General features: G+C 53.2%; 1 protein-coding gene across 1 annotated transcript in view; it reads right to left on the reverse strand.

Annotated features, from left to right (window-relative positions):
- Positions 1-24,094, reverse strand: part of ALMS1 (ALMS1 centrosome and basal body associated protein) — a 60,876-nt gene that overhangs the window by 34,402 nt on the left and 2,380 nt on the right. The window contains exons 2-4 of the mRNA XM_063401235.1: positions 14,018-14,189; positions 4,318-4,420; positions 251-3,107 (exon numbers count right to left, since the gene is read on the reverse strand). Coding sequence (XP_063257305.1) covers positions 251-3,107; positions 4,318-4,420; positions 14,018-14,189 — 3,132 coding nt within the window. The remainder of the gene's footprint in view (positions 1-250; positions 3,108-4,317; positions 4,421-14,017; positions 14,190-24,094) is intronic.

A 24,094-nucleotide genomic window follows, 5' to 3' on the forward strand; every position in this document is an offset into this window, starting at 1 on the left:
GCCAATATCATGGATGAAATGCACAACCCTGTGTAAAACCATTTGTTTGGTAGTGATTTGATCCTCTCCTAAAAGAGCAGTGGGGGGAAATGGAAAAGAGAAAAACAAATGGAAAACTCTGAAAAACAAATGGAAAACTCTGAAAAAAAGTATAACTGAAACAAATGGATAACTCTGGGAAAAGAAATGGTTAACTCTGGGGGAAAATGGATAACTCTGGAACCAGAGTTTAAATTAGAACCGAACTTACCGGGATCCTTTCCTCAATATTGAACTCTTCTTTCTTGGGAGTCTCCGGCGCTGCTCCAGGGGGGATGGAGCTGTCCTCTCCTGCACTGGGGCCGTGCCTGGGCACCACCAGGGAGCCCCCAGCAGAGCCCGGGGCCCCCTGAGGCTCCCCAGAACCCACAGGGAAATTCAGACTCTCCAAGGAAATGGCTCCAAGGCTGTGACCAGTGGGAATATCCAGGCTGAGGGACTGATCTTCCTTTTCCTGGCAGACTCTGTGCCCATCAGCAGGGGCGCTCCCACCCTGCTGAAGGAGCTGAGCACCTCTGCACACAAACACGTCTGGGGCTGAGCTTCGCCTTGCACCGCTGCCCACATCCTCGGCAGGGGATGCAGGGAGAGCCTCTGGAGTGGTGCAGGCTCTGGAGGGGCTGCCAGAGCCCCCCAGGGCAGGGCTCCCGTCCCCTGCAGCCTGCAGGGCCTCTGAGGCGTTTGCTGCCGGGGTGGCCCCGGGCAGGGCTCTGCTCCTGCTGCAGACGTTCAGGGGCTCAGACTGGGACCTGCTCAGCGCCGGGGCACGCACGAGGTGTCTGTGGGGGAAATGCAGCGTTCCCAGGGAGCCTGTCTCCCTGGAGCAGGGAGCAGCACAGCCCTGGGCCCCTCTGGGGCTTTTCTGTCCTGGCAGAACACAGCTGGGAGCCCTGGCGGGGGCACTGGAGGCGTTCCTGGCAGGAGGAGATCCAGCTAGGACACCGGGGCTGGCAGCAGCAGGCACCTGCTCTGCCTGGCTCACATTCCAGGCTCCCACCTTCTCCAGGAACCCCAGTGATGGGAAGGACTGCAGCCTGCCGGGGCAGGGGGATCCCAGCCTCAGGGACTCCAGACACTCACGGGTCTCCTCCACAGAGCTCTGGGCAGGCTGCTGCTCCCCAGGGCAGGGGGATCCCAGCCTCAGGGACTCCAGACACTCATGGATTTCCTCCACAGCGCTCTGGGCAGGCTGCTGCTCCCCAGGGCAGGGGGATGCCAGCCTCAGGGACTCCAAACGCTCATGGATTTCCTCCACAGCGCTCTGGGCAGGCTGCTGCTCCCCAGGGCAGGGGGATGCCAGCCTCAGGGACTCCAAATGCTCATGGATTTCCTCCACAGCGCTCTGGGCAGGCTGCTGCTCCCCAGGGCATCCGGGGCCAGGGGCCCTCCCTGGGGCTTCTTCACCTGAGCAGCACGGAGAGGCCTGGAGGTCTGGAGGGGTCAGCAGGGCTCCACGCCCCTCGGCACCCCCAGTCCTCCTGAGGAACACCCCTGGAGTGGACTGGAAGTTGGGGCGAGCCAGGTGCAGGCAGAATGAGCCCTCAGGTCCCAGGCTGAAGGATGGGGAAATCTCTGAGGCTTTGTGTCCCCTCTCTATGGAGAGGTCAGAGGCAGTCAGCTCCTCCCTGCTCCCCGCAGGCTCCGCTCCCCCTGGGGAGCCCCCAGGGCACGGGGCAGCGTCCATGGCAGTGCCCTGGGGCTGGCTGCAGGCCACAGCAGGGACCAGCTCCTCTCTGCCCTGCCCTGCTGGCTGCTCCTGCTGGTGGCTCAGGAGAGCTCCCTGCAGCTCCCCCACGAGCCCCTCAGCGCCACTGAGCCCCAGCCCTGCTGTGCCTGGCCCAGGAGCTGCTGCACCAGGAGCATCCTCGGCACCCGAGCTTCCAGAACGCCTTCTCCTCAAGCCATCAGAGAAATCATTGGACAAACCAAGCTCAGACGCCTTCTTTCCTTCTTCCTGCTCCTCCAGGACTCCTGCTCCACTCCCAGCCACTTTCACCTCTTCCTGCTGCATCCCCCTCTCACTCCTCTCTGAGAATTTGGTCAGTGCAGTTTTATAGGAGGAGTTTCCCGAGGATGAGGATTCCTCCTGCCCTGGTGGCTCCTTGTCCCTCTCTGCCAGCTCAGAGCCAGCAGCTGGGCCACCACTGCCCTGGGAGGAGTGACCACTGGAGTGACCATTGGAGTGTCCAGAGGAATGTCCATTGGAGTGACCACTGGGGTGTCCAGAGGAATGTCCATTGGAGTGACCACTGGGGTGTCCAGAGGAATGTCCACTGGAGTGTCCACTGAGTTGTTCACTGGAGTGACCACTGGGGTGTCCACTGGGGTGTCCAGAGGAATGTCCACTGGGGTGTCCAGAGGAATGTCCATTGGAGTGACCACTGGGGTGTCCAGAGGAATGTCCATTGGAGTGACCACTGGGGTGTCCAGAGGAATGTCCATTGGAGTGACCACTGGGGTGTCCAGAGGAATGTCCACTGGGGTGTCCAGAGGAATGTCCACAGGAATGTTCACTGGGGTGTCCAGAGGAATGTTCACTGGGGTGTCCAGAGGAATGTCCATTGGAATGTCCACTGGGGTGTCCACGGGAATGTCCACTGGGGTGTCCAGAGGAATGTCCACTGGGGTGTCCAGAGGAATGTCCACTGGGGTGTCCAGAGGAATGTCCACTGGGGTGTCCAGAGGAATGTCCATTGGAATGTCCACTGGGGTGTCCAGAGGAATGTCCATTGGAATGTCCACTGGGGTGTCCAGAGGAATGTCCACTGGGGTGTCCACCCTTCCCCGCTGTGCTCCAGGGCTGCTCCAGCCCCTTTCCCAGCCCCTCCTCTGGGGCTGGCCGTGCTGGGTCCCCCCTGCTGCGGGGTGCTGGACCCTCCTGCTGGGTGCCACTGTCCCTGTCCCCACGGCCCTGCCCACACAGGGGAGCAGCTCTGGGATCTGTGTGTGCCCGGGGCTGGGGATGCTGGCATGAAGAGGGCAGGGCTGGGTCCCTCGGGGAGGCACCTCCACAGACGTGGGCAGGCTCTGAAGGCCCCAGGGATGCTCCAGACACGTCCGGGACTCCTCTGGAAGGGGCAAGAAAAGGGAATTTCATCTCTGGTTTGAGTCAGAGGCAAAGGAACTTCAGGTGGCAACTGGGGGTTAGCAATATTCACACCAACACCCATAAATGCATCCCCTAAAGGGGCAAAACCTGAAGAAATGCAAAGAAATAGCAAAAATCTCCCATAAAATAAAGGCTCAAAACTAATATAATAATAATATCAATTATTTGGTATACTTTTATCAAATTATTTGATAAAATATTTGATAATTTGATTTCTTTCTACATAGTATGGCAATATTTCTCAACCTGCTCAGGACTGAAATGTCTTCAACTGACAGGCTGTTATTAGTTAAATAAGTAAATAAAATTAGCTAAGTAAAATATGCAATATGTATTTACACATATCTCAGCTTGATTTTTTAATATTAGTTCATTATATCAATTATTTTTTTTTACAGGATATAAAAGCAGCCAGGTCTCAGATAAGCAACAAATTCCTATGAAGTTCTAATGCTCATATTGGGAATTGCTTAATTAATAGTTTCTTTATATTAAACATACCATCAAACCCTAATAAAAATTATTCCATGCAAGCAGAGCACCTCGAAATGAAGGTGACAAAGCCTTTTACTGAAACAGCTCTTTCTTTATGCATTTTAACCCCAAATTTGTATTGTAAATTACACATACTGCTCCAGCATATACAAACCACAACTGCCCACGTATGTTTTTACTCCTGTAAATACACAAATCTGATTTTTGTCCCAAAATTTCATGAAATTTATTCCAGAGCCCAAGAAAGCTCCAGAGATGCTGAAGAGGGTGGAGCTCCTCATTTTCCCAGGGTACCTCAGCCTGACAAGCTCAGAAGAGCCTGGCCCTGGTTTTCCCTTGCTCAAACACTTTTAAAGGCAAAATCCATCGGTGCCTTCTCCCCACACCCCCAAATCCCTCATTTCTGTGCCCCCAAACCCCCATTATCCATCGGTGCCTTCTCCCCACACGCCCAAACCCCCCATTTCTGTGCCCCCAAACCACCACTATCCATCGGTGCCTTCTCCCCACACCCCCAAACCCCACATTTCTGTGCCCCCAAACCACCATTATCCATCGGTGCCTTCTCTCCACACGCCCAAACCCCACATTTCCGTGCCCCCAAACCACCATTATCCACCAGGCAGTGCAGAAGCACTCAGGGGAGAGGAGCAGCCCCAGGAACCCCAGCCCACCTGAGGGGAAGGAAATCCAGCTGGGAGCCCTGCAGGAAGGTATCAGCAGGGCCCGGGCTCAGCAGCAGCGGCAGGCACGGGGAGAATCTGCTGTCCTGGACATCTGGAGAGAGAAAAACACAGCAGGGCTGGGAGAGCAGCAGCACAGCCCCACATCCCAAAGATCCCAGCCCCACAGCCCAAAGATCCCAGCCCCACATCCCAAAGATCCCAGCCCCACATCCCAAAGATCCCAGCCCCACAGCCCAAAGATCCCAGCCCCAGCATCCCCAAAGATCCCAGCCCCACATCCCAAAGATCCCAGCCCCACAGCCCAAAGATCCCAGCCCCACAGTCCCAAAGATCCCAGCCCCACAGTCCCAAAGATCCTAGCCCCACAGTCCCAAAGATCCCAGCCCCACAGCCCAAAGATCCCAGCCCCACAGTCCCAAAGATCCCAGCCCCACATCCCCAAAGATCCCAGCCCCACATCCCCAAAGATCCCAGCCCCACAGCCCAAAGATCCCAGCCCCACATCCCCAAAGATCCCAGCCCCACATCCCTGAAGATCCCAGCCTCACATCCCAAAGATCCCAGCCCCACAGTCCCAAAGATCCCAGCCCCACAGTCCCAAAGATTCCAGCCCCACAGCCCAAAGATCCCAGCCCCACATCCCTGAAGATCCCAGCCTCACATCCTAAAGATCCCAGCCCCACATCCCAAAGATCCCAGCCCCACATCCCCAAAGATCCCAGCCCCACATCCCAAAGATCCCAGTCCCAAAGATCCCAGCCCCACAGCCCCAAAGATCCCAGCCCCACAGCCCAAAGATCCCAGCTGCAGGGAAGCGGAGGGAATCCCACCCTTAAACCCCTGGAGCCTCCTCCCTCCCTGATTAAATTCAGGTTCCTCATCCCAGACCAAACCCAGGTCTCCAATCCTCACTCCTGGCACTGCCATCCCCAGTTTATCCTAAAATTCCTTCTGTGCCGTGCCCATCCCGTGCCACCCCAGCCAGCTCCTCCCCCTGATTTCCAGGTGGGATCACACAGGATTTTACCCCACCACCCTTTACTTCTTCACAAACCAAGGACCCCACTGGTGCCTTCCCCACTCTGTTTTTCCACAGGCTCTGATGCCAGCAGAGGCTCTGTGGCATTTTTTTCTTTAGGGATTCACGTTAAAGTAATAACCAAACCCAGCAGACAGTGAAGATTGCTGCAGCAATCAATTATAGTTTCTGTCCTGCATTTCTCTGCTCTTTGGGGTACGTGGTGGGGTTTTCCACTTCATTGCTTACACAAACAAATGGAAATGGTTCATACCACAAGAATAAAAGCTACTCTAGTATATATGTTATTATCAGCGGGGTTTGGATGTTTAGAAGGGTTTCCTCTCCTTTTTTCAACTCTGAGCTGGTATCTGAGAGTTGTAAATAACTACAGGCATGTCAGAGAGGTGGAATAAAATACTCCCAGTATTCTGAGCTTTTATTTTTAAAGGGAAAGAGCTATTTGTGGTCAAGGGAGTGACCTCCTAACCCAGAAATGCCATTTATTTAATTTAGACTCATTAGTTTCTAACCACTCAGTCTGCACCACTTAGAGAAGCACAATCACATCAGAAAAATGATCATTACACACAAAAAAATTCCAGTTTTCACTCCATCAACTCCATCCCAAGGCTTCTCTACCCACACTGCATCACCTGACCAGGGCAGCCAAACACAAGACAACCTTGCTTATTAATTTTGAATTTCATACTGCAAATTAACATTTTTAAAATTACTTTAGAACTCCAGGTAGTGAGAGGATAATTACCCAGATAGAAATATAACTGAATTTGCAATACCAAATATTATTAAAATGCTTTTTTGGAACTTTAGAGAAAGGAAATGAGATATAGCTTAAAAAACAGGTCTAAATAGCTATTCCTGAGCAATGTGACAGCAGGAGGAGTTCCAGAGGGTTCAATCTAGAAGCAGAGCTGGATGACAAAATTAATTCTGACACACGTGGAAGTGTAAAACAGGAGAGGAGAAAACGGCAGCATCAGCACGGAGGGAGCAGAGGCAAGGAATGAGGGACCAAGGTCAGGAAAACTCATTTACAGCACAGCAGCTCCTCGGGGCTGTGTCAGCAAAGGGCACACCCAAAAGGGGATTAATGCACCCTGAGGGGAGCTGTGGGATTGGGGGTGATGGGGCTGGGGGATTGGGGCAGCCATGGGATTTATCCAGACTCTGGCTCCTGGTTTAAAGTCAGGAACAGGACACTGAGCTGATTCCCTGTGGCCTCCTCACACTCCTCTCAAACACACAGAGAACAGAGAGGTTTGCTCAGGGCTGGGGCTGACAGAGCCTGGCCTTTACATTCCCTGTTCCCAGCAGTTAACTGGGAGCACGCAGGATTTCCAGGGCTTCTGGTCCACTCTGCACATTCACTCGAAGAATTTTTCGCTGCTACACTTGGCAATACTGAGCAGATTAATTTGCATACAGAACTGCATTAGGGATTCAAATCGGTGTTTTTAAAGAAACGTTAAGCAAGTTGGAATCTGAACCCTCTCAGCTCTGTTAGATGGACTTTCTCCCCTCCCAAATCTCGTTTTCTATTTAAAATGGATTCAGTGAAGAAATAATATTAATGGCAGTTATCAAGTCGGAGTTGTCAGCTCCCATCATGACACACTTCATGTGGCAGAACTGGCACCTTATTTTTAGTCATGCAAGAGAAGAGGAAAACAAGCTCCTCTGATTTCAGCATCACTTCTCCACTTTGAATGAAAATGTATTTTCAAGCTAAATTGAAAAGCAGGAGTGATTAAAGAAAAGGTTTTTCCACACAAAAAAAACCCCAAAAACATGGGTGTGCTTTGGAAATGAAGAAACAAAGAGGACTAAGGGAGGGAGCAGAAAATAAGTGGGAAAAAGAGCTGTCAAAAGCAGATGTTGCCAATCTTTTGTGTACATAGATTAATAAAGTAAATGTGCATATACAGACACATCCACACACCCCATAAATCACAACATTTGGCTGATAAATCAGGGTGCTTTCAGGCTCTATTGTACCAACCAAAACCCAAGTGCCACTTGACATTTGCACTGAGAAACTCCAACAGATGAAAAAGTGACTGAACACTCTCCAAGCAGAGCCATGAACTGGAAACTCCCACTGCACCGAGGCCCTTCGAGAGCCACTCACTCCCTGCCCCTCATGGACCTCCAGAAACCCCAAAGTTCCTCCAGAGAAGCTCAAGGATGAGGCAGGGATTTACCAAGGAACAAAAACCTCCGTGCACACACCCTCAGCAGAGGGCAGGGAAGGGAGGCAGTGTCCCAGGCCAGGCTGGACACGGGCTTGGGGCACCCGGGACAGGGGAGGTGTCCCTGCCATGGACGGGGTGGCACTGGGGGGATTTGAGCTCCTTCCACCCCAAACCATTCCCAGCTCAGCCAGCCCCAGCTCAGCCAGTCCCAGCTCAGCCAGTCCCAGCTCAGCCAGTCCCAGCTCAGCCAGTCCCAGCTCAGCCAGCCCCAGCTCAGCCAGCCCCAGCTCAGCCAGTCCCAGCTCAGCCAGTCCCAGCTCAGCCAGTCCCAGCTCAGCCAGCCCCAGCTCAGCCAGTCCCAGCTCAGCCAGTCCCAGCTCAGCCAGTCCCAGCTCAGCCAGCCCCAGCTCAGCCAGAGCAGCCTAACCTCACTGCACAGCAGGTTCAGCTCATTCCCAACCCAGCCCATTCCCTGGGCACAGTTGGGATGCCCAGGAAGGATCCCTGGGGCACAGCTGGGATGCCCAGGAAGGATCCCTGGGCACAGCTGGGATGCCCAGGAAGGATCCCTGGGCACAGTTGGGATGCCCAGGAAGGATCCCTGGGCACAGTTGGGATGCCCAGGAAGGATCCCTGGGCACAGTTGGGATGCCCAGGAAGGATCCCTGGGCACAGCTGGGATGCCCAGGAAGGATCCCTGGGCACAGCTGGGATGCCCAGGAAGGATCCCTGGGCACAGTTGGGATGCCCAGGATGGATCCACATTTGGGATGCCCAGGAAGGATCCCTGGGGCACAGTTGGGATGCCCAGGAAGGATCCCTGGGGCACAGCTGGGATGCCCAGGAAGGATCCCTGGGCACAGCTGGGATGCCCAGGAAGGATCCCTGGGCACAGTTGGGATGCCCAGGATGGATCCACAGTTGGGATGCCCAGGATGGATCCCTGGGCACAGTTGGGATGCCCAGGAAGGATCCCGGGGCACATTTGGGATGCCCAGGAAGGATCCCTGGGCACAGTTGGGACGCTCAGGAAGGATCCCTGGGCACAGCTGGGATGCCCAGGAAGGATCCCTGGGCACAGTTGGGATGCCCAGGATGGATCCACAGTTGGGATGCCCAGGAAGGATCCCTGGGCACAGTTGGGATGCCCAGGAAGGATCCCTGGGCACAGTTGGGATGCCCAGGGGGCTCAGGCTGGCTGTGCTCTGCCAGAGCAGGCCTGGAGCTGCTCCCAGGGCTGGAGCAGGCCTGACGTCAGCGCCGCTCTCCCGGAGCCCCTGGTGCCAAGACGGGGATTTTTCCTGCTGTCACTCTGAAGGTCAAAAGCCTCCTCAGTCGAGTTCACCGAGCAGGCAAAGCTGGGCCTGGTACTTTTTCTCCCAGCCTGCTGCCAAGTCTGAATGCCACAGTCAAGCTGCCATTTGGGGGGGATAAAAAAAGGAAGGCAAAACAAAAACAAAGCCTCGGCTCTGTCAAGCTGTTCCACAGAGCAGCAGGAGCACTTCAGTGCAACTGTCATTGCCATTCCTCCCTCCTGACGTGAAATCCAAGACACTTTTCGAGGAGGAAAGGAAGAAATAAATGAGTACTGCAGCTATGGCTTCTCCTCCTGTACCAGGAATTCGGGGCACACACAAAGCCTGCAGCCACTGGCTCCTCTCTAGAGAGCAGCAGGTAAAACAGCAGAGGAGAGGGTTCTCTCATCTTTTATCACCCTGCAGAGCCTTCTGCTCGCTCCTTAATTCCAGCTGCACTGGAAGCATAAAGCTGGACAAATAGCAAGAAGCTTTTCTTGATTAAATGGCTCCAGTTCTGCAAATAACAGCAATAGGGGAAGGGCTGTGAAATACATGAAACACAAGAATCCTGCCCAGAGGATGTGGGCAAGGACAAGGCCAAGCTTCCACGTCCTCCCCCTTGGTGAGATCTGTCCTGAACCTCAATTTGCTCCAAAAATGGGGATTTATTCACTACCCACCGACTCCCTGGGATGCACACACAGCTTTTAAGCACCAAGCTGCCTGCAGACCCAACTCTGAGGAATGGCTTTCATTCCAGGGAGGAGAAAACCTGCTCAGAGCCACCTCCCAGGCAGCAGCTCAGGGATGCTGTGAATGAGCTCAGCCCCAGCAGCTCCTCTGCTGTTACACACAACAGGAACTCGCTCCTCCCTCCCCTGGCCTCCCACTGCTGCCCTGTTTGTGTAAAACAAACCAGCCAGGAGGTCCAACAGATAACCCAAATTACCAAAAACCCATTTAATCTTTGCAGTAAATGTAACAGGGACAGCTGCAGCCATCAGGGAGAGGGACTGAGCCCTGGGCCTCAGAGGGTTTGGGATCAACCAGAACCCACCCAAGATGGTCCTTCTCCTCTTACAGGCTCCTTCTCCAAGGATGGAGCAAAGCATTATCAAAATCACCTCAAGAACTGATGAAAATGACCAAGAGCTATGCATTAAAAAAACAGAAAGGTCAAATTGATAAACCCCTCAGGAGCTGCTACAAGGCAATTCTCAGGGCAAGTTCAACTCCAGGCCTTTAGGGGTGTTTTAACTTCCAAACAAAACCCCAAAAAGCAGCTACACACAGGCAAGCTGACAGCAAACTGCACAGCTGAACTTGCAGTTAACCATAGGCACAGAAGGCTCATTTTAAAATATCACAATTATGTTATTTGCCTCTCAGTAATTGTGTTTGTCTGTGACACCACTGGTGCAGTGAGAGCAGCTTCAGAGGCACCTCCATTCACCAGCTTCAGGCACGTCCTGGGAAGGTGAGTCCCACAAGGAACATCCCCATGGGCAGGGGAGCTCTGGGCTCTGCAGGGGGATCAGTGCAAAAAGAGCCACCCTGGGCTGAGGAGCAGCATGTCTAGGCTGTGTTTCCAGTGAGGAGCAGCATTTCTGGGCTGTGTTTCCATGAGGAGCAGCATTTCTAGGCTGTGTTTCCATGAGCAGCAGCATTTCTAGGCTGTTTCCATGAGCAGCAGCATTTCTAAGCTGTGTTTCCATGAGGAGCAGCATTTCTGGGCTGTGTTTCCATGAGGAGCAGCATTTCTAGGCTGTGTTTCCATGAGGAGCAGCATTTCTAGGCTGTGTTTCCATGAGGAGCAGCATTTCTAGGCTGTGTTTCCATGAGCAGCAGCATTTCTAGGCTGTGTTTCCATGAGGAGCAGCATTTCTAGGCTGTGTTTCCATGAGCAGCAGCATTTCTAAGCTGTGTTTCCAGTGAGGAGCAGCATTTCTAGGCTGTGTTTCCATGAGGAGCAGCATTTCTAGGCTGTGTTTCCATGAGGAGCAGCATTTCTAGGCTGTGTTTCCATGAGGAGCATTTCTAGGCTGTGTTTCCAGTGAGAAGCAGCATTTCTAAGCTGTGTTTCCATGAGGAGCATTTCTAAGCTGTGTTTCCAGTGAGGAGCAGCATTTCTAGGCTGTGTTTCCATGAGGAGCAGCATTTCTGGGCTGTGTTTCCATGAGGAGCAGCATTTCTAGGCTGTGTTTCCATGAGGAGGAGCAGCATTTCTAGGCTGTGTTTCCATGAGGAGCAGCATTTCTAGGCTGTGTTTCCATGAGGAGCAGCATTTCTAGGCTGTGTTTCCATGAGGAGCAGCATTTCTAGGCTGTGTTTCCATGAGGAGCAGCATTTCTAGGCTGTGTTTCCACGAGGAGCAGCATTTCTAGGCTGTTTCCAGTGAGGAGCAGCATTTCTAAGCTGTGTTCCCATGAGGAGCAGCATTTCTAGGCTGTGTTTCCATGAGGAGCAGCATTTCTAGGCTGTGTTTCCATGAGGAGCAGCATTTCTAGGCTGTGTTTCCATGAGGAGCAGCATTTCTAAGCTGTGTTCCCATGAGGAGCAGCATTTCTAGGCTGTGTTTCCATGAGGAGCAGCATTTCTAGGCTGTGTTTCCATGAGGAGCAGCATTTCTAGGCTGTTTCCAGTGAGGAGCAGCATTTCTAGGCTGTGTTTCCATGAGGAGCAGCATTTCTAAGCTGTGTTCCCATGAGGAGCAGCATTTCTAGGCTGTGTTTCCATGAGGAGCAGCATTTCTAGGCTGTGTTTCCATGAGGAGCAGCATTTCTAGGCTGTTTCCAGTGAGGAGCAGCATTTCTAGGCTGTGTTTCCATGAGGAGCAGCATTTCTAGGCTGTGTTTCCAGGAGGAGCAGCATTTCTAGGCTGTGTTTCCAGGAGGAGCAGCATTTCTAGGCTGTATTTCCATGAGGAGCAGCATTTCTAGGCTGTGTTTCCACGAGGAGCAGCATTTCTAGGCTGTGTTTCCACGAGGAGCAGCATTTCTAGGCTGTTTCCAGTGAGGAGCAGCATTTCTAGGCTGTTTCCAGTGAGGAGCAGCATTTCTAGGCTGTGTTTCCATGAGGAGGAGCAGCATTTCTAGGCTGTGTTTCCATGAGGAGCAGCATTTCTAGGCTGTGTTTCCATGAGGAGCAGCATTTCTAGGCTGTGTTTCCATGAGGAGCAGCATTTCTAGGCTGTGTTTCCATGAGGAGCAGCATTTCTAGGCTGTGTTTCCAGGAGGAGCAGCATTTCTAGGCTGTTTCCAGTGAGGAGCAGCATTTCTAGGCTGTGTTTCCATGAGGAGCAGCATTTCTGGGCTGTGTTTCCATGAGGAGCAGCATTTCTAGGCTGTGTTTCCATGAGGAGGAGCAGCATTTCTAGGCTGTGTTTCCATGAGGAGCAGCATTTCTAGGCTGTGTTTCCATGAGGAGCAGCATTTCTAGGCTGTGTTTCCAGTGAGGAGCATTTCTAGGCTGTGTTTCCATGAGGAGCAGCATTTCTAGGCTGTGTTTCCATGAGGAGCAGCATTTCTAGGCTGTGTTTCCATGAGGAGCAGCATTTCTAGGCTGTGTTTCCATGAGGAGCAGCATTTCTAAGCTGTGTTCCCATGAGGAGCAGCATTTCTAGGCTGTGTTTCCATGAGGAGCAGCATTTCTAGGCTGTGTTTCCATGAGGAGCAGCATTTCTAGGCTGTTTCCAGTGAGGAGCAGCATTTCTAGGCTGTGTTTCCATGAGGAGCAGCATTTCTAGGCTGTGTTTCCAGGAGGAGCAGCATTTCTAGGCTGTGTTTCCAGGAGGAGCAGCATTTCTAGGCTGTATTTCCATGAGGAGCAGCATTTCTAGGCTGTGTTTCCACGAGGAGCAGCATTTCTAGGCTGTGTTTCCACGAGGAGCAGCATTTCTAGGCTGTTTCCAGTGAGGAGCAGCATTTCTAGGCTGTTTCCAGTGAGGAGCAGCATTTCTAGGCTGTGTTTCCATGAGGAGGAGCAGCATTTCTAGGCTGTGTTTCCATGAGGAGCAGCATTTCTAGGCTGTGTTTCCATGAGGAGCAGCATTTCTAGGCTGTGTTTCCATGAGGAGCAGCATTTCTAGGCTGTGTTTCCATGAGGAGCAGCATTTCTAGGCTGTGTTTCCATGAGGAGCAGCATTTCTAGGCTGTGTTTCCAGGAGGAGCAGCATTTCTAGGCTGTTTCCAGTGAGGAGCAGCATTTCTAGGCTGTGTTTCCATGAGGAGCAGCATTTCTGGGCTGTGTTTCCATGAGGAGCAGCATTTCTAGGCTGTGTTTCCATGAGGAGGAGCAGCATTTCTAGGCTGTGTTTCCATGAGGAGCAGCATTTCTAGGCTGTGTTTCCATGAGGAGCAGCATTTCTAGGCTGTGTTTCCAGTGAGGAGCATTTCTAGGCTGTGTTTCCATGAGGAGCAGCATTTCTAGGCTGTGTTTCCATGAGGAGCAGCATTTCTAGGCTGTGTTTCCATGAGGAGCAGCATTTCTAGGCTGTGTTTCCATGAGGAGGAGCAGCATTTCTAGGCTGTGTTTCCATGAGGAGGAGCAGCATTTCTAGGCTGTGTTTCCAATGAGGTGGAGCTTTAGCAGGATATCTGACTCCAGGTGAAAATGAATGGAACCCAGCAAGCACAAAGGTGAAATATTAAATCCTGGGACTCCTCAGAGCCATCTTTAACTGCCCTGCAGGGATTAGGGGGGCTGAACTTGGCTGAGGCTGAGTGTTGGAGCTGGGAAATCTCAGTGGCAGGAACAGAAACTGCACCCAAACCCAAGGGGGAGCAGTGAGCAATAAAAACAGGAATGGTTTGGGTGGAAGGCATTTCAGAGATATTTCATTGCTCCCCCTGCCATGGGCAGGGACACCTTCCCCTGCCCCAGGCTGCTCCAGCCTGGCCTTGGGCACTGCCAGGGCTGGAAGCTGTACTCAGGTTTATCCTTCATTCCACAGGAAAACGAGAGGGACAAAAGGAACCTGTTCACTGTTAGAAGAGCCAGGGAACCACACAAACCCTTCACCTCATCTTGAGGGGGGCTTTGACCCCAAACTCACACCACATGCACTCTGCAAACCCCATTTCTCCCTGAAGGAAGGCCAAACCCAGGTCAGGGAGTGACTGAGCAGCACAGTTGTGCAGCAATCACTCTGGACATACCCAGCGGCGAGGCAGGGGCTGGAGCTCCAGGAGAAGCCTCTGCTGAGGGCAGCAGCCCTTCCTCCAGCGTGGGGCACTCGGACAGGTCCCTCCTGGCACTGCCCAGGCCCAGGGCACTGCTGGAACTGCTGCTCTCCACCTCTGCTGCCAGCTGGAACCACGGCTCCGTGCCCTGCGGAGGAAACGCTGAAACTCAGCAACTGCTGCCTCTGAACTGTATTTCCACACAAACACCCAACAACCATGACTCATTTATAAAAGCAGGGGTGTCCCAGTGAAATCCAGCACTTCTGTCTTTGGAGACACCACCAAGGTGCCACAGCTCCTGTCCACAGCAGAATTTTGCTGTGTGAGGCAGGAGTTTTGCACAACCATTCGGAAATCCAATATTTTTACTTTTTTTTAATATTTAGACCAGGCTGATAAGGCTCAGCCTTTTGACACCTGTGAGCTCAGGGAATTCTCAGAGCAATTCAACATTTGGCAGCACACACAGCAGATTTCCTGGGACTGCATCGCTGTGCAGGGTCTGGACTGCACATAAAGCACCTCCCGTTAATTGCAGTCACGTAATTAACCCTCACCCCAAGCCAGCCCAGCTCAGTACACACCCTGGCAGCAGCAACTTCCTGAGGGATGGCTGATCCCAGGGACACCCCAGAGACACCCAACTGCTCCCAGGGTCACCCCACTGCTCCCAGGGACACCCCAGGGACACCCCAGGGATATTCCACTGCTCCCAGGGGCACCCCACTGCTCCCAGGGACACGCCACTGCTCCCCGGGACACCCCACTGCTCCCAGGGACACCCCAGGGACACCCCACTGCTCCCAGGGACACCCCACTGCTCCCAGGGACACCCCAGGGACACCCCAGGGACACCCCACTGCTCCCAGGGACTCTGGGGCTCTGCTGCTGCAGCTCAGGAGCTCCCCTCCCCAAGCACAGCAGGCAGAAGTGGCGGCAGTGGGCTAAAAGGGATCATTTGCTGGTTAAAAGCAGATTAGTGCTTTGTATTTCAGTGTGTGTTCAACGCTCCATGGACAGTGGATACATCAAACACTCAGATCACCCCGAGCTGCAGAGGTCGGACTCTTGGGCAGGGACCCCAACTCCAGCCAGAGCCCAGTGCAGCCTGCACTGGAACAAGAGGCTCCTTTCCCACTCCTTTCCTGTGAGCATCACTCTGTGCACAGCAGCCACCCCTTGTGAGGGACAGGAATTCCCCACTCCCAAATCCAAGTAAATCCCAGTTTTGGTACAAACTCAGAATTCAGCACCTTGGTCGTGGTCAGCTCCTGGCACTGATCCTGCCTGGTTTACAAACACTGCTTGCTGGGGTTTCCAGTGGCCTTTGTTCAATTTATTTTAGTGTTTATTTATTATTTCATTAAAACAAGATTTTACTAATATCAATGTTTTAAACTATAATTTAAAAGGCATCTCATGCAAATACCTTCAACAAGGCCAGGCTGATTTCTCTACCATAGTGGAGCAATCCCTGCCACACTCTGAGGGCAGAACTGACGTGGAATTGGGTTCCTGCCTGGAAAAGCAGCTGGAACAGCTTCCCCCCACCAGGAACCAGGGGAGGCTGCTCCTGAGCTCAGGGGGATTTCTCCCCTCTAACCCCCTGCCTGAGGACACTGAAGAGCTTCTCCCAGCCAGGTTCTCACAGGGGTTATCTCTGGGGACTCAGAAATGCTGCAGGGATGGAGCTGGCAGCCCAAAATCCCAGACACAAGCCCTGGGGAACAGCAGGGAGGGTGAGGTGGGGACAGCACAGGGTCACAGACTGAAAGGGATTTCCCAGAACGAATGAGGACAGTCCAGAACACAGAGCTGCTCCAATGGAAATGGTTCAAATTCAGCATCTCAGCTCTCTCCTGCAATGGGAACAGTCCCTCCAGAGGAGCTAACCTGTCACGGGACTCTGCCTCACCCCTCTGCCCTGCAGAGCTGGGGGTGTGAATGGAAGCTGAGGATGGTTCAAAATCTATCACAAAACTGCTCGTCCATGCTGCAACTTCAGCAAGGTCAGCTCGCTCCTGACCATTTACTCATGCAATTTATTTTAATCAATACATAACATCTAAAAAAAGAAACTACAGCCATCACAAATTAATCTTCTCCATCTACCTCGTGCCTTTTTCTGTGCATTTCAATGCACCTGGTGTTGAAAATGGCAGAAACCCCATCATCAACCTGAACAGGCTTCTTCTGCCCATCATATTTTAATCTTTTACCAAAACACTTCATTATAGAATGAAAAAATAATAGTGACAATTCACTGTCAACTTCAAGAACATTCCTGGGAGAGGGAATTTCATCTGAGCAAGGGCAAACGGGATGAAATGAGATTACAGAAGAATAAAGAGCTCAGATTCAGCTTCCAGGTAATTTCTTCCCCAGAAACGCTCCCTCCTCCCCAACACTCCCTTTGCACCTCCACTCTCCCAAACCCGCTCAGTTCCCAGCAGAATCTGGCACAGCCTTGTTTTGGGAGAGCAGAGCCAACACGTGCAGATCTCTCAAGGAGGAGCTGCTGAGGAAATGCTGATGAATGAGCTCTGATGCCACCTCTGCACACAGAGAGCTCCCAGCAGCTCCGGGGCACAGCTCGAGCCAAGGAGCTCCCCAGGCTCCGAAATTCCACCAGCAGGAGGAGCAGGGAGGGCTCCAGGCAGCTCCAGTGCAGCTCTGGGGCTGCAGAAATGCACCTGCAGAGGATGCAGCTCTGCACCTGGGCTAAAGGAGCTTTGGAAATAGGTTTACATGTATTGATTGCTACAGCAGCAATATTAGTAAAGAATATAATTATATATAATTATTAATTAACATAGTAGCAATATAGATTAATTAGATTAATAGAGTAGCAATATCAGTAATAGTGCCTTGTGTACTTCACTGTGTGCAGCACATGATGAATAAGGACAGCAAAGAAGTTTTCACAGCTCAAGAAAGAGGGGCAGATGTGAGAAATGGGTTTGTAGAGGATTCCCCAAGCCTGACTGAAGGCTCACACAGTCTGGTACACCTGTGTGTAAACTCTGGGGTAAGGGGTGCTGACTTAGGCCATGGAATTGGACAGACATGGAGAGAGATTAACTGGAAACAGCTCTCAAAGGATGGCCCTGCAAACAGAGCAGATCTTCTGGAGAATTAGAACCCTGAAAGATGCATTGTAGCAAGAGCTGGTGGGGTAAAATAACAGGTGATGGGTGTTGGAAGGATTAGCAGCATTGTGTGGCAAAAGCTGACAGGCTGAAAAACATTTATAAGGCATTGTAACAAAGAGATAGCCTGGCCTCTGATAGAACAGCACTGAGTGTTACATCTGCTGTGTCTCACCCTTCTACGAGATTGCTAATGGAATTAAAGACAATAAAACCCTTAGAAAGGGTTTTGGCCTCTGGGCTGCCTGTCCTGCAGAGCTGGGTCTGTCCAACAGGGGTGCTCAGAGCCCTCCCTGCAGAGCCCAGCACTGCCCAGGGCAGCACAGCACCCCCCTTCAGCACCAATATATTCCATAAAATCACGCCAGGAAAAAGCTAAGACTCCTCTGGAGAGTTTACTCTTTCAAAATTTCCTTCAAAAAACACAAAATGTCAAGTTTTTCACGAGTGCATTCACCACCTCTGCATTTCTCCAAACGTGATGCTCTGAAGAGGACCAAAAGCCAACCACACCTAAGACACTGAAGGCAGAGAATCCTGGAATCCCTGAGGCTGGAAAAGCCCTCCCAGCCCATCCAGTCCCAGCTGAGCCCAGCCCAGAGCCCTGAGTGCCACCTCCAAGGATTCCCTGGGCACCTCCAGGGACGGGCACCCCACCACAGCCTCGGGGAGAGCTCATCCCTTCTGCCACCTCCCAGCCAGGCAGGATCCCCTGCCATTCCCACGAGCCAGGGGCAGCTCCCACGGGATAAACCCTGCAGAACAATCCCTCCTTGCAGGGGAGAGCTGCAGGGGGGCAGCAGCACGCCCTGCTGCATTATTCCTGTTCTAATCCCCGTTCCAGAGAGCACCACTGAGCACAGATCCAGGAGAGGAACTGCCCCACGTTAGCACGGGGTGTACCAGGCACGGAACGAGGAGCTGCCAGCAGGAGGAAGGATTTACCAAATGAGGGTAATCATCTCTGAGGGCTCCCATATCATTTAAGTCAAAGGAAGAAAATTCAACGTTTTCCTTTGTGAAATTCAATACATCGGTTCTGCTGCTAAATTCATAAAGAGGGTAAAGACAGAAATAAAGCTGAATTACAGCCACCCCCACAGCACACAGTGCCATGAATTAAAGAGCTGGGAAAGCAGCTCTGAACTCCTGCTGCAGTTCAGGGACAGAAATACCAATGTTCCTCGGGTTTGAACTACTTTCAACATCCAGGTGAGCTCTCCTGATGTTACTGTGCCCCACAGAAAACATCCACAACAGAACACAGGAGAACAAAGCAAAACTCCAGGGAGACAAGGGAAGGAGATCTCCCTGGATAACTAATGCCATCTGCCTGACCTCCCCAGGACACCAGAAACACCCTCTGATGTCCCCCACACAACCACAGCCCAGCACTGCCAGAGCCCCCACGGAACCACACACCACACCTGAACACTGCCAGAGCCTCCTGCCCGCCCTGGGCAGCCTGCTCCAGGCTGGCAACCCCTTCTGGGAAGAAATCTTCCCTAATATCCAACCTAAACCTCCCCTGGCACAACCTCTCGCCCTGATGTTTGTTATGTGGGACACCATGAAAGGCTCTGGTTTCCATTTGTGCCTCACTTTGTGTCCAAACTGACCATGGCAGTGATTTAAAGCTGTTCTGGTTGGCATTTGTGCCTCACTTTGTGTCCAAACTGACCATGGCAGTGATTTAAAGCTGTTCTGGTTGGCATTTGTGCCTCACTTTGTGTCTGAACTGACCATGGCAGTGATTTAAAGCTGTTCTGGTTGGCATTTGTGCCTCACTTCATGTCCAAACTGACCATGGCAGTGATTTAAAGCTGTTCTGGTTTCCATTTGTGCCTCACTTTGTGTCCAAACTGACCATGGCAGTGATTTAAAGCTGTTCTGGTTGGCATTTGTGCCTCACTTTGTGTCTGAACTGACCATGGCAGTGATTTAAAGCTGTTCTGGTTGGCATTTGTGCCTCACTTCATGTCCAAACTGACCATGGCAGTGATTTAAAGCTGTTCTGGTTGGCATTTGTGCCTCACTTCATGTCCAAACTGACCATGGCAGTGATTTAAAGCTGTTCTGGTTGGCATTTGTGCCTCACCTCGTGTCCATGGCAGTCCCTCAGAGCTGTGGGACCTGTCTCAAACAGGAGCTGAGGTTTCCCAGCCTGGCCTGGCTCCCCTGGCCCGCAGTGCAGTGAGAGCCCGGGGCCACTGGGAGTCAGCAGCCTCTGCTGCAGGGCAGGACACAGGGAATGCACCTGGGAGAGCCTGGGAAACCTGGGATCCACCCAGGGATCTGGCTGGGAAACCTGGGATCCACCCAGGGATCTGGCTGGGAAACCCGGGATCCACCTAGTAAAAGTGAGATCCACCCAGGAAACCAGGGATCCACTCAGGAAAGCAGGGATCCACCTGGAAAAACCTGGGATCCACCTGGGGATCCACCTAGAAAAATCGGGAGTCTACCTGGGGATCCACCTGGGAAACTGGAGAGCCACCTGGAAAACCTGGGATCCACCCGAAAAACCTGGGGTTCACTCAGGGAATCAACTGGGGAAAAAAAACAGGGATCCACCTGGAAAACCAGGGATCCACCCAGGGATCACCCAGAAAACCAGGGATCCACCCAGGGATCCACAGAGGAACCCACCTGGAAGCACAGGGAGCAGCTGCTGTGCCCCAGGGACTGCAGGAAGCCCCTGCAGACACTCGGGATGCTGTCCTGCTGTCCCGCTGTCCTGCTGTCCCGCTGTCCCGCTGTCCCACTGTCCTGCTGTCCTGCTGTCCCACTGTCCTGCTGTCCCACTGTCCTGCTGTCCCACTGTCCTGCTGTCCTGCTGTCCCGCTGTCCTGCTGTCCCGCTGTCCTGCTGTCCCACTGTCCTGCTGTCCCACTGTCCTGCTGTCCCACTGTCCTGCTGTCCTGCTGTCCTGCTGTCCCGCTCCTCCAAGGAGCAGCTCCCAGCTCAGGATGGGCAGGAGGAAAAGGAGAGCAGCTCCTGCAAAGTCCCTTCGGAGGCCATGCACAATTCACAGTTCCCTCAATGCCCACAGATGCGACTGCAATCCACCACAACTCAACAATTCCATTTATTGTGGCTTTACAGTCCGGATCAACCCTGCTACATGTGCAAAAAATGTTCATAAAAAATCAAAGTCTCATTAAACTGCACAATCAAGTTTTAGATCTTTTTTTTTTTTTGGCCAGAAGCCCAGTGGCACAAATTAAATACAAATCATTAGCATTTAAGTCCAGCTACTGAAATGAATTACAATTCCCACTGTCTGCACACAGCTCAGCACTAGAAGTTCATCTGTGAACATGCCAATAAATAACACAGATTTCAATGAGTCAGAGAAATGTAACAATGAGTTGGTGCTGCCAGGTAAGAGAAACACAAATCATTGGAGCTGCAGCTCGTTTCTCCAGCCAGGACTGGAGAAACTTCCACACCCAGACATTCCCTCCGGCCACAAGGGCAGCACCAGCAGCAGATGTGCTCAGTTCTGAACTGCTTTCCTTTGTGCAGCAATCCTGGGGCTTCCCAAGGCCCACAGGAGATGAGACCCAGCACAGCCACATCAGCCACGGCTCCTGACACAGCAAAGTGCCAGGGCTGTGCTGCCAGCGCTGCCCAGAGGAGAGCCTGGGTGTTCCCCAGCACCCCTCAGGCACTGCGGGCACCGTGTGGGACCCCAGGAGCAGAAAATCCCTGTCGGGGTCCCGGCACCAACAGGTTCATGGAGAGGCCAAAAGCCACAGGGAGACCCACTGCTGCTGTGACCAAGGCTCCCTCTGGCCAGGAAAGACAAGGGAACAGCACTCCCTGCTCACAGCCACACCTGTGGGCACTGTCATCCCTTGGCAGGGCACTGTCACCCACTGTGGCCACTGTCACCCCCCTGGCAGGGCACTGTCACCCACTGTGGCCACTGTCACCCCCCTGGCAGGGCACTGTCACCCACTGTGGGCACTGTCCCATACTGTCACTGCCCTGGCAGGGCTCTGTCACACACTGTGGGCACTGTCACACACTGTCACCCCCCTGGCAGGGCACTGTCACCCACTGTGGGCACTGTCCCACACTGTCACTGCCCTGGCAGGGCTCTGTCACACACTGTGGGCATTGTCACACCCTGTCACCTCCCTGGCAGGGCACTGTCACCCCCCTGAGTGCCTGAAGCACAGGTTTTATCAGGTGACCACAAGGTATCTGAGCTCTGCAGGGCCAGCCTGTGACTGTTTCCAAGGATCTCTGTCCCTGTGTGGGGTCCTGCATTTCACTACTCCCTTCATAAAGGCTGATTCCCTCAGCTCCAGCTGGAATTTCTCCTGCTCTGACACACTGCAGTGTGTCCCATCCCTGTGCCCCTCCAGGGATCTCTCCTGCTCTGACACCTCTCACTGCAGTGTGTCCCATCTCTGTGTCCCTCCAGGGATTTTCCCTGCTCTGACACCTCTCACTGCAGTGTGTCCCATCTCTGTGTCCCTCCAGGGACTTTTCCTGCTCTGACACCTCTCACTGCAGTGTGTCCCATCTCTGTGTCCCTCCAGGGACTTTTCCTGCTCTGACACCTCTCACTGCAGCGTGTCCCAGCCCTGTGCCCCTCCAGGGATTTCTCCTGCTCTGACACCTCTCACTGCAGTGTGTCCCATCTCTGTGTCCCTCCAGGGATTTCTCCTGCTCTGACACCTCTCACTGCAGTGTGTCCCAGCCCTGTGTCCCTCCAGGAGCCTCCCCTGCCTTCTCCAAACCCCTGTTCAGGCAGGGAAGCACCACTGCCTCCTCCCCACCTTCCTCCTCCTCCCCAGCCCAGACTCCTGTGCTGTGTCCCAGCCCTGATGCCCTCGTGGCCCCACCAGGCTCAGGCCACTCCAGTGACCTGTCCCTTGTCCTGGCAGCCCCAGGCAGGATCCAGCTGTGGCCAAGGAGGGAATTTCCCTGCAGCTGCCAGTGGTGCCTTTATGCACGGAGCCTGAAGCAGAGGCACCAACACCTCCCCCTGACCCCGCTGGCCCCAGGCAGCCCTGAATTGGCAGGATTTCACCCCTCAGTGAGCATCTCATCCCTCATTTCCCAGAGCCCCTGCTCAGGACTGCTCTGGGGCCGTTAATCCAGCTGGCCAGGCCCAGGGAATGGCAGCCTGGGCCCCCCGCCTGGCACTGTCCCCAGCTGTCACCCACAGCCAGCCCCAGCTCACAGGGACGGCACAACTGCCCCAGAGGGGCAGGAGCAGTGGGGCTTGAGCAGCTGGCCAGGCACGGGCTATGCAGGCCCTCCCTGCTCCCTTCCTGAAAGAGACCCCAACAGCAGCAGGTACCACCAACAGCTCCTGTCCTGTACTTATCACCATCATCTCCTGTCCTGCAGGCACCACCAACATCTCCTGTCCTGTACTTATCACCAACATCTCCTGTCCTGCACTTATCACCACCATCTCCTGTCCTGCACTTATCACCACCATCTCCTGTCCTGCACTTATCACCACCATCTCCTGTCCTGCACTTATCACCACCATCTCCTGTCCTGCACTTATCACCACCATCTCCTGTCCTGCAGGCACCACCACCATCTCCTGTCCTGCAGGCACCACCACCATCTCCTGTCCTGTACTTATCACCACCATCTCCTGTCCTGCAGGCACCACCAACATCTCCTGTCCTGCAGGCACCACCACCATCTCCTGTCCTGCAGGCACCAACATCTCCTGTCCTGTACTTATCACCAACATCTCCTGTCCTGCGCTCATCACCAACAGCTCCTGTCCTGTACTTATCACCACCATCTCCTGTCCTGCAGGCACCACCAACATCTCCTGTCCTGCAGGCACCACCAACATCTCCTGTCCTGTACTTATCACCACCATCTCCTGACCTGCAGGCACCACCACCATCTCCTGTCCTGCAACCATCACCACCATCTCCTGTCCTGCAGGCACCACCACCATCTCCTGACCTGCAGGTACCACCACCATCTCCTGTCCTGCAACCATCACCACCATCTCCTGTCCTGCAGGCACCACCACCATCTCCTGTCCTGCAGGCACCACCACCATCTCCTGTCCTGCAGCCATCACCAACATCTCCTGTCCTGCAGGCACCACCACCATCTCCTGTCCTGCAGCCATCACCAACATCTCCTGTCCTGCAGGCACCACCAACATCTCCTGTCCTGCAGCCATCACCAACATCTCCTGTCCTGCAGGCACCACCACCATCTCCTGTCCTGCAGCCACCAACATCTCCTGTCCTGCAACCATCACCAACAGCTCCTGTCCTGCAGGCACCACCAACATCTCCTGTCCTGCAGCCATCACCAACATCTCCTGTCCTGCAGGCACCACCAACATCTCCTGTCCTGCAGGCACCACCAACAGCCCCTGTCCTGCAGGTACCTTAGCTTGCTGTTCCTTTAAGAAAGGAAAAGCAGAAAGCAGAATTTCAAGAATTATGGACATTCTGGGATGTGGCCATCAATTTGCAGAATTTAAGAATGAAAACCAGAAAACTGATCCTTCTGGGTCACACCTGTCACACTCAAGTTTAGCTAAATGTAGAATCAAAAGCTTGGTAAGGCAGGGCTTAAATCATCCTCAGCATCAAAAATAAACTGAAAGAGGAAATGGACAAAGCTGATAAAGCCAGAAGTGGTACAAACAGCAAGGAGCCTCCTTCTGTGGGTTACACAATTCCTCCCCACTGCTGTAATGCCCATAACACCTTGAAATTACCACACCCTGGGCCATGGCTGGGACATCACTCCCAGCCTCTGCTCAGGGAGCAGAAACCTGAGGGAATGCTGAATGGAAGTTTTTAAAGCTCATTTGAACCCCAGTCCACTGCAAACCTGTGCTGGTTTCTGTCACAGCATGTGACAAACCCCACAGAGGCCAGGCCAGGTG

The sequence above is a fragment of the Prinia subflava genome, chromosome 7 (genome assembly GCF_021018805.1).
Source record: "Prinia subflava isolate CZ2003 ecotype Zambia chromosome 7, Cam_Psub_1.2, whole genome shotgun sequence".
Lineage (NCBI taxonomy): Eukaryota > Metazoa > Chordata > Aves > Passeriformes > Cisticolidae > Prinia > Prinia subflava.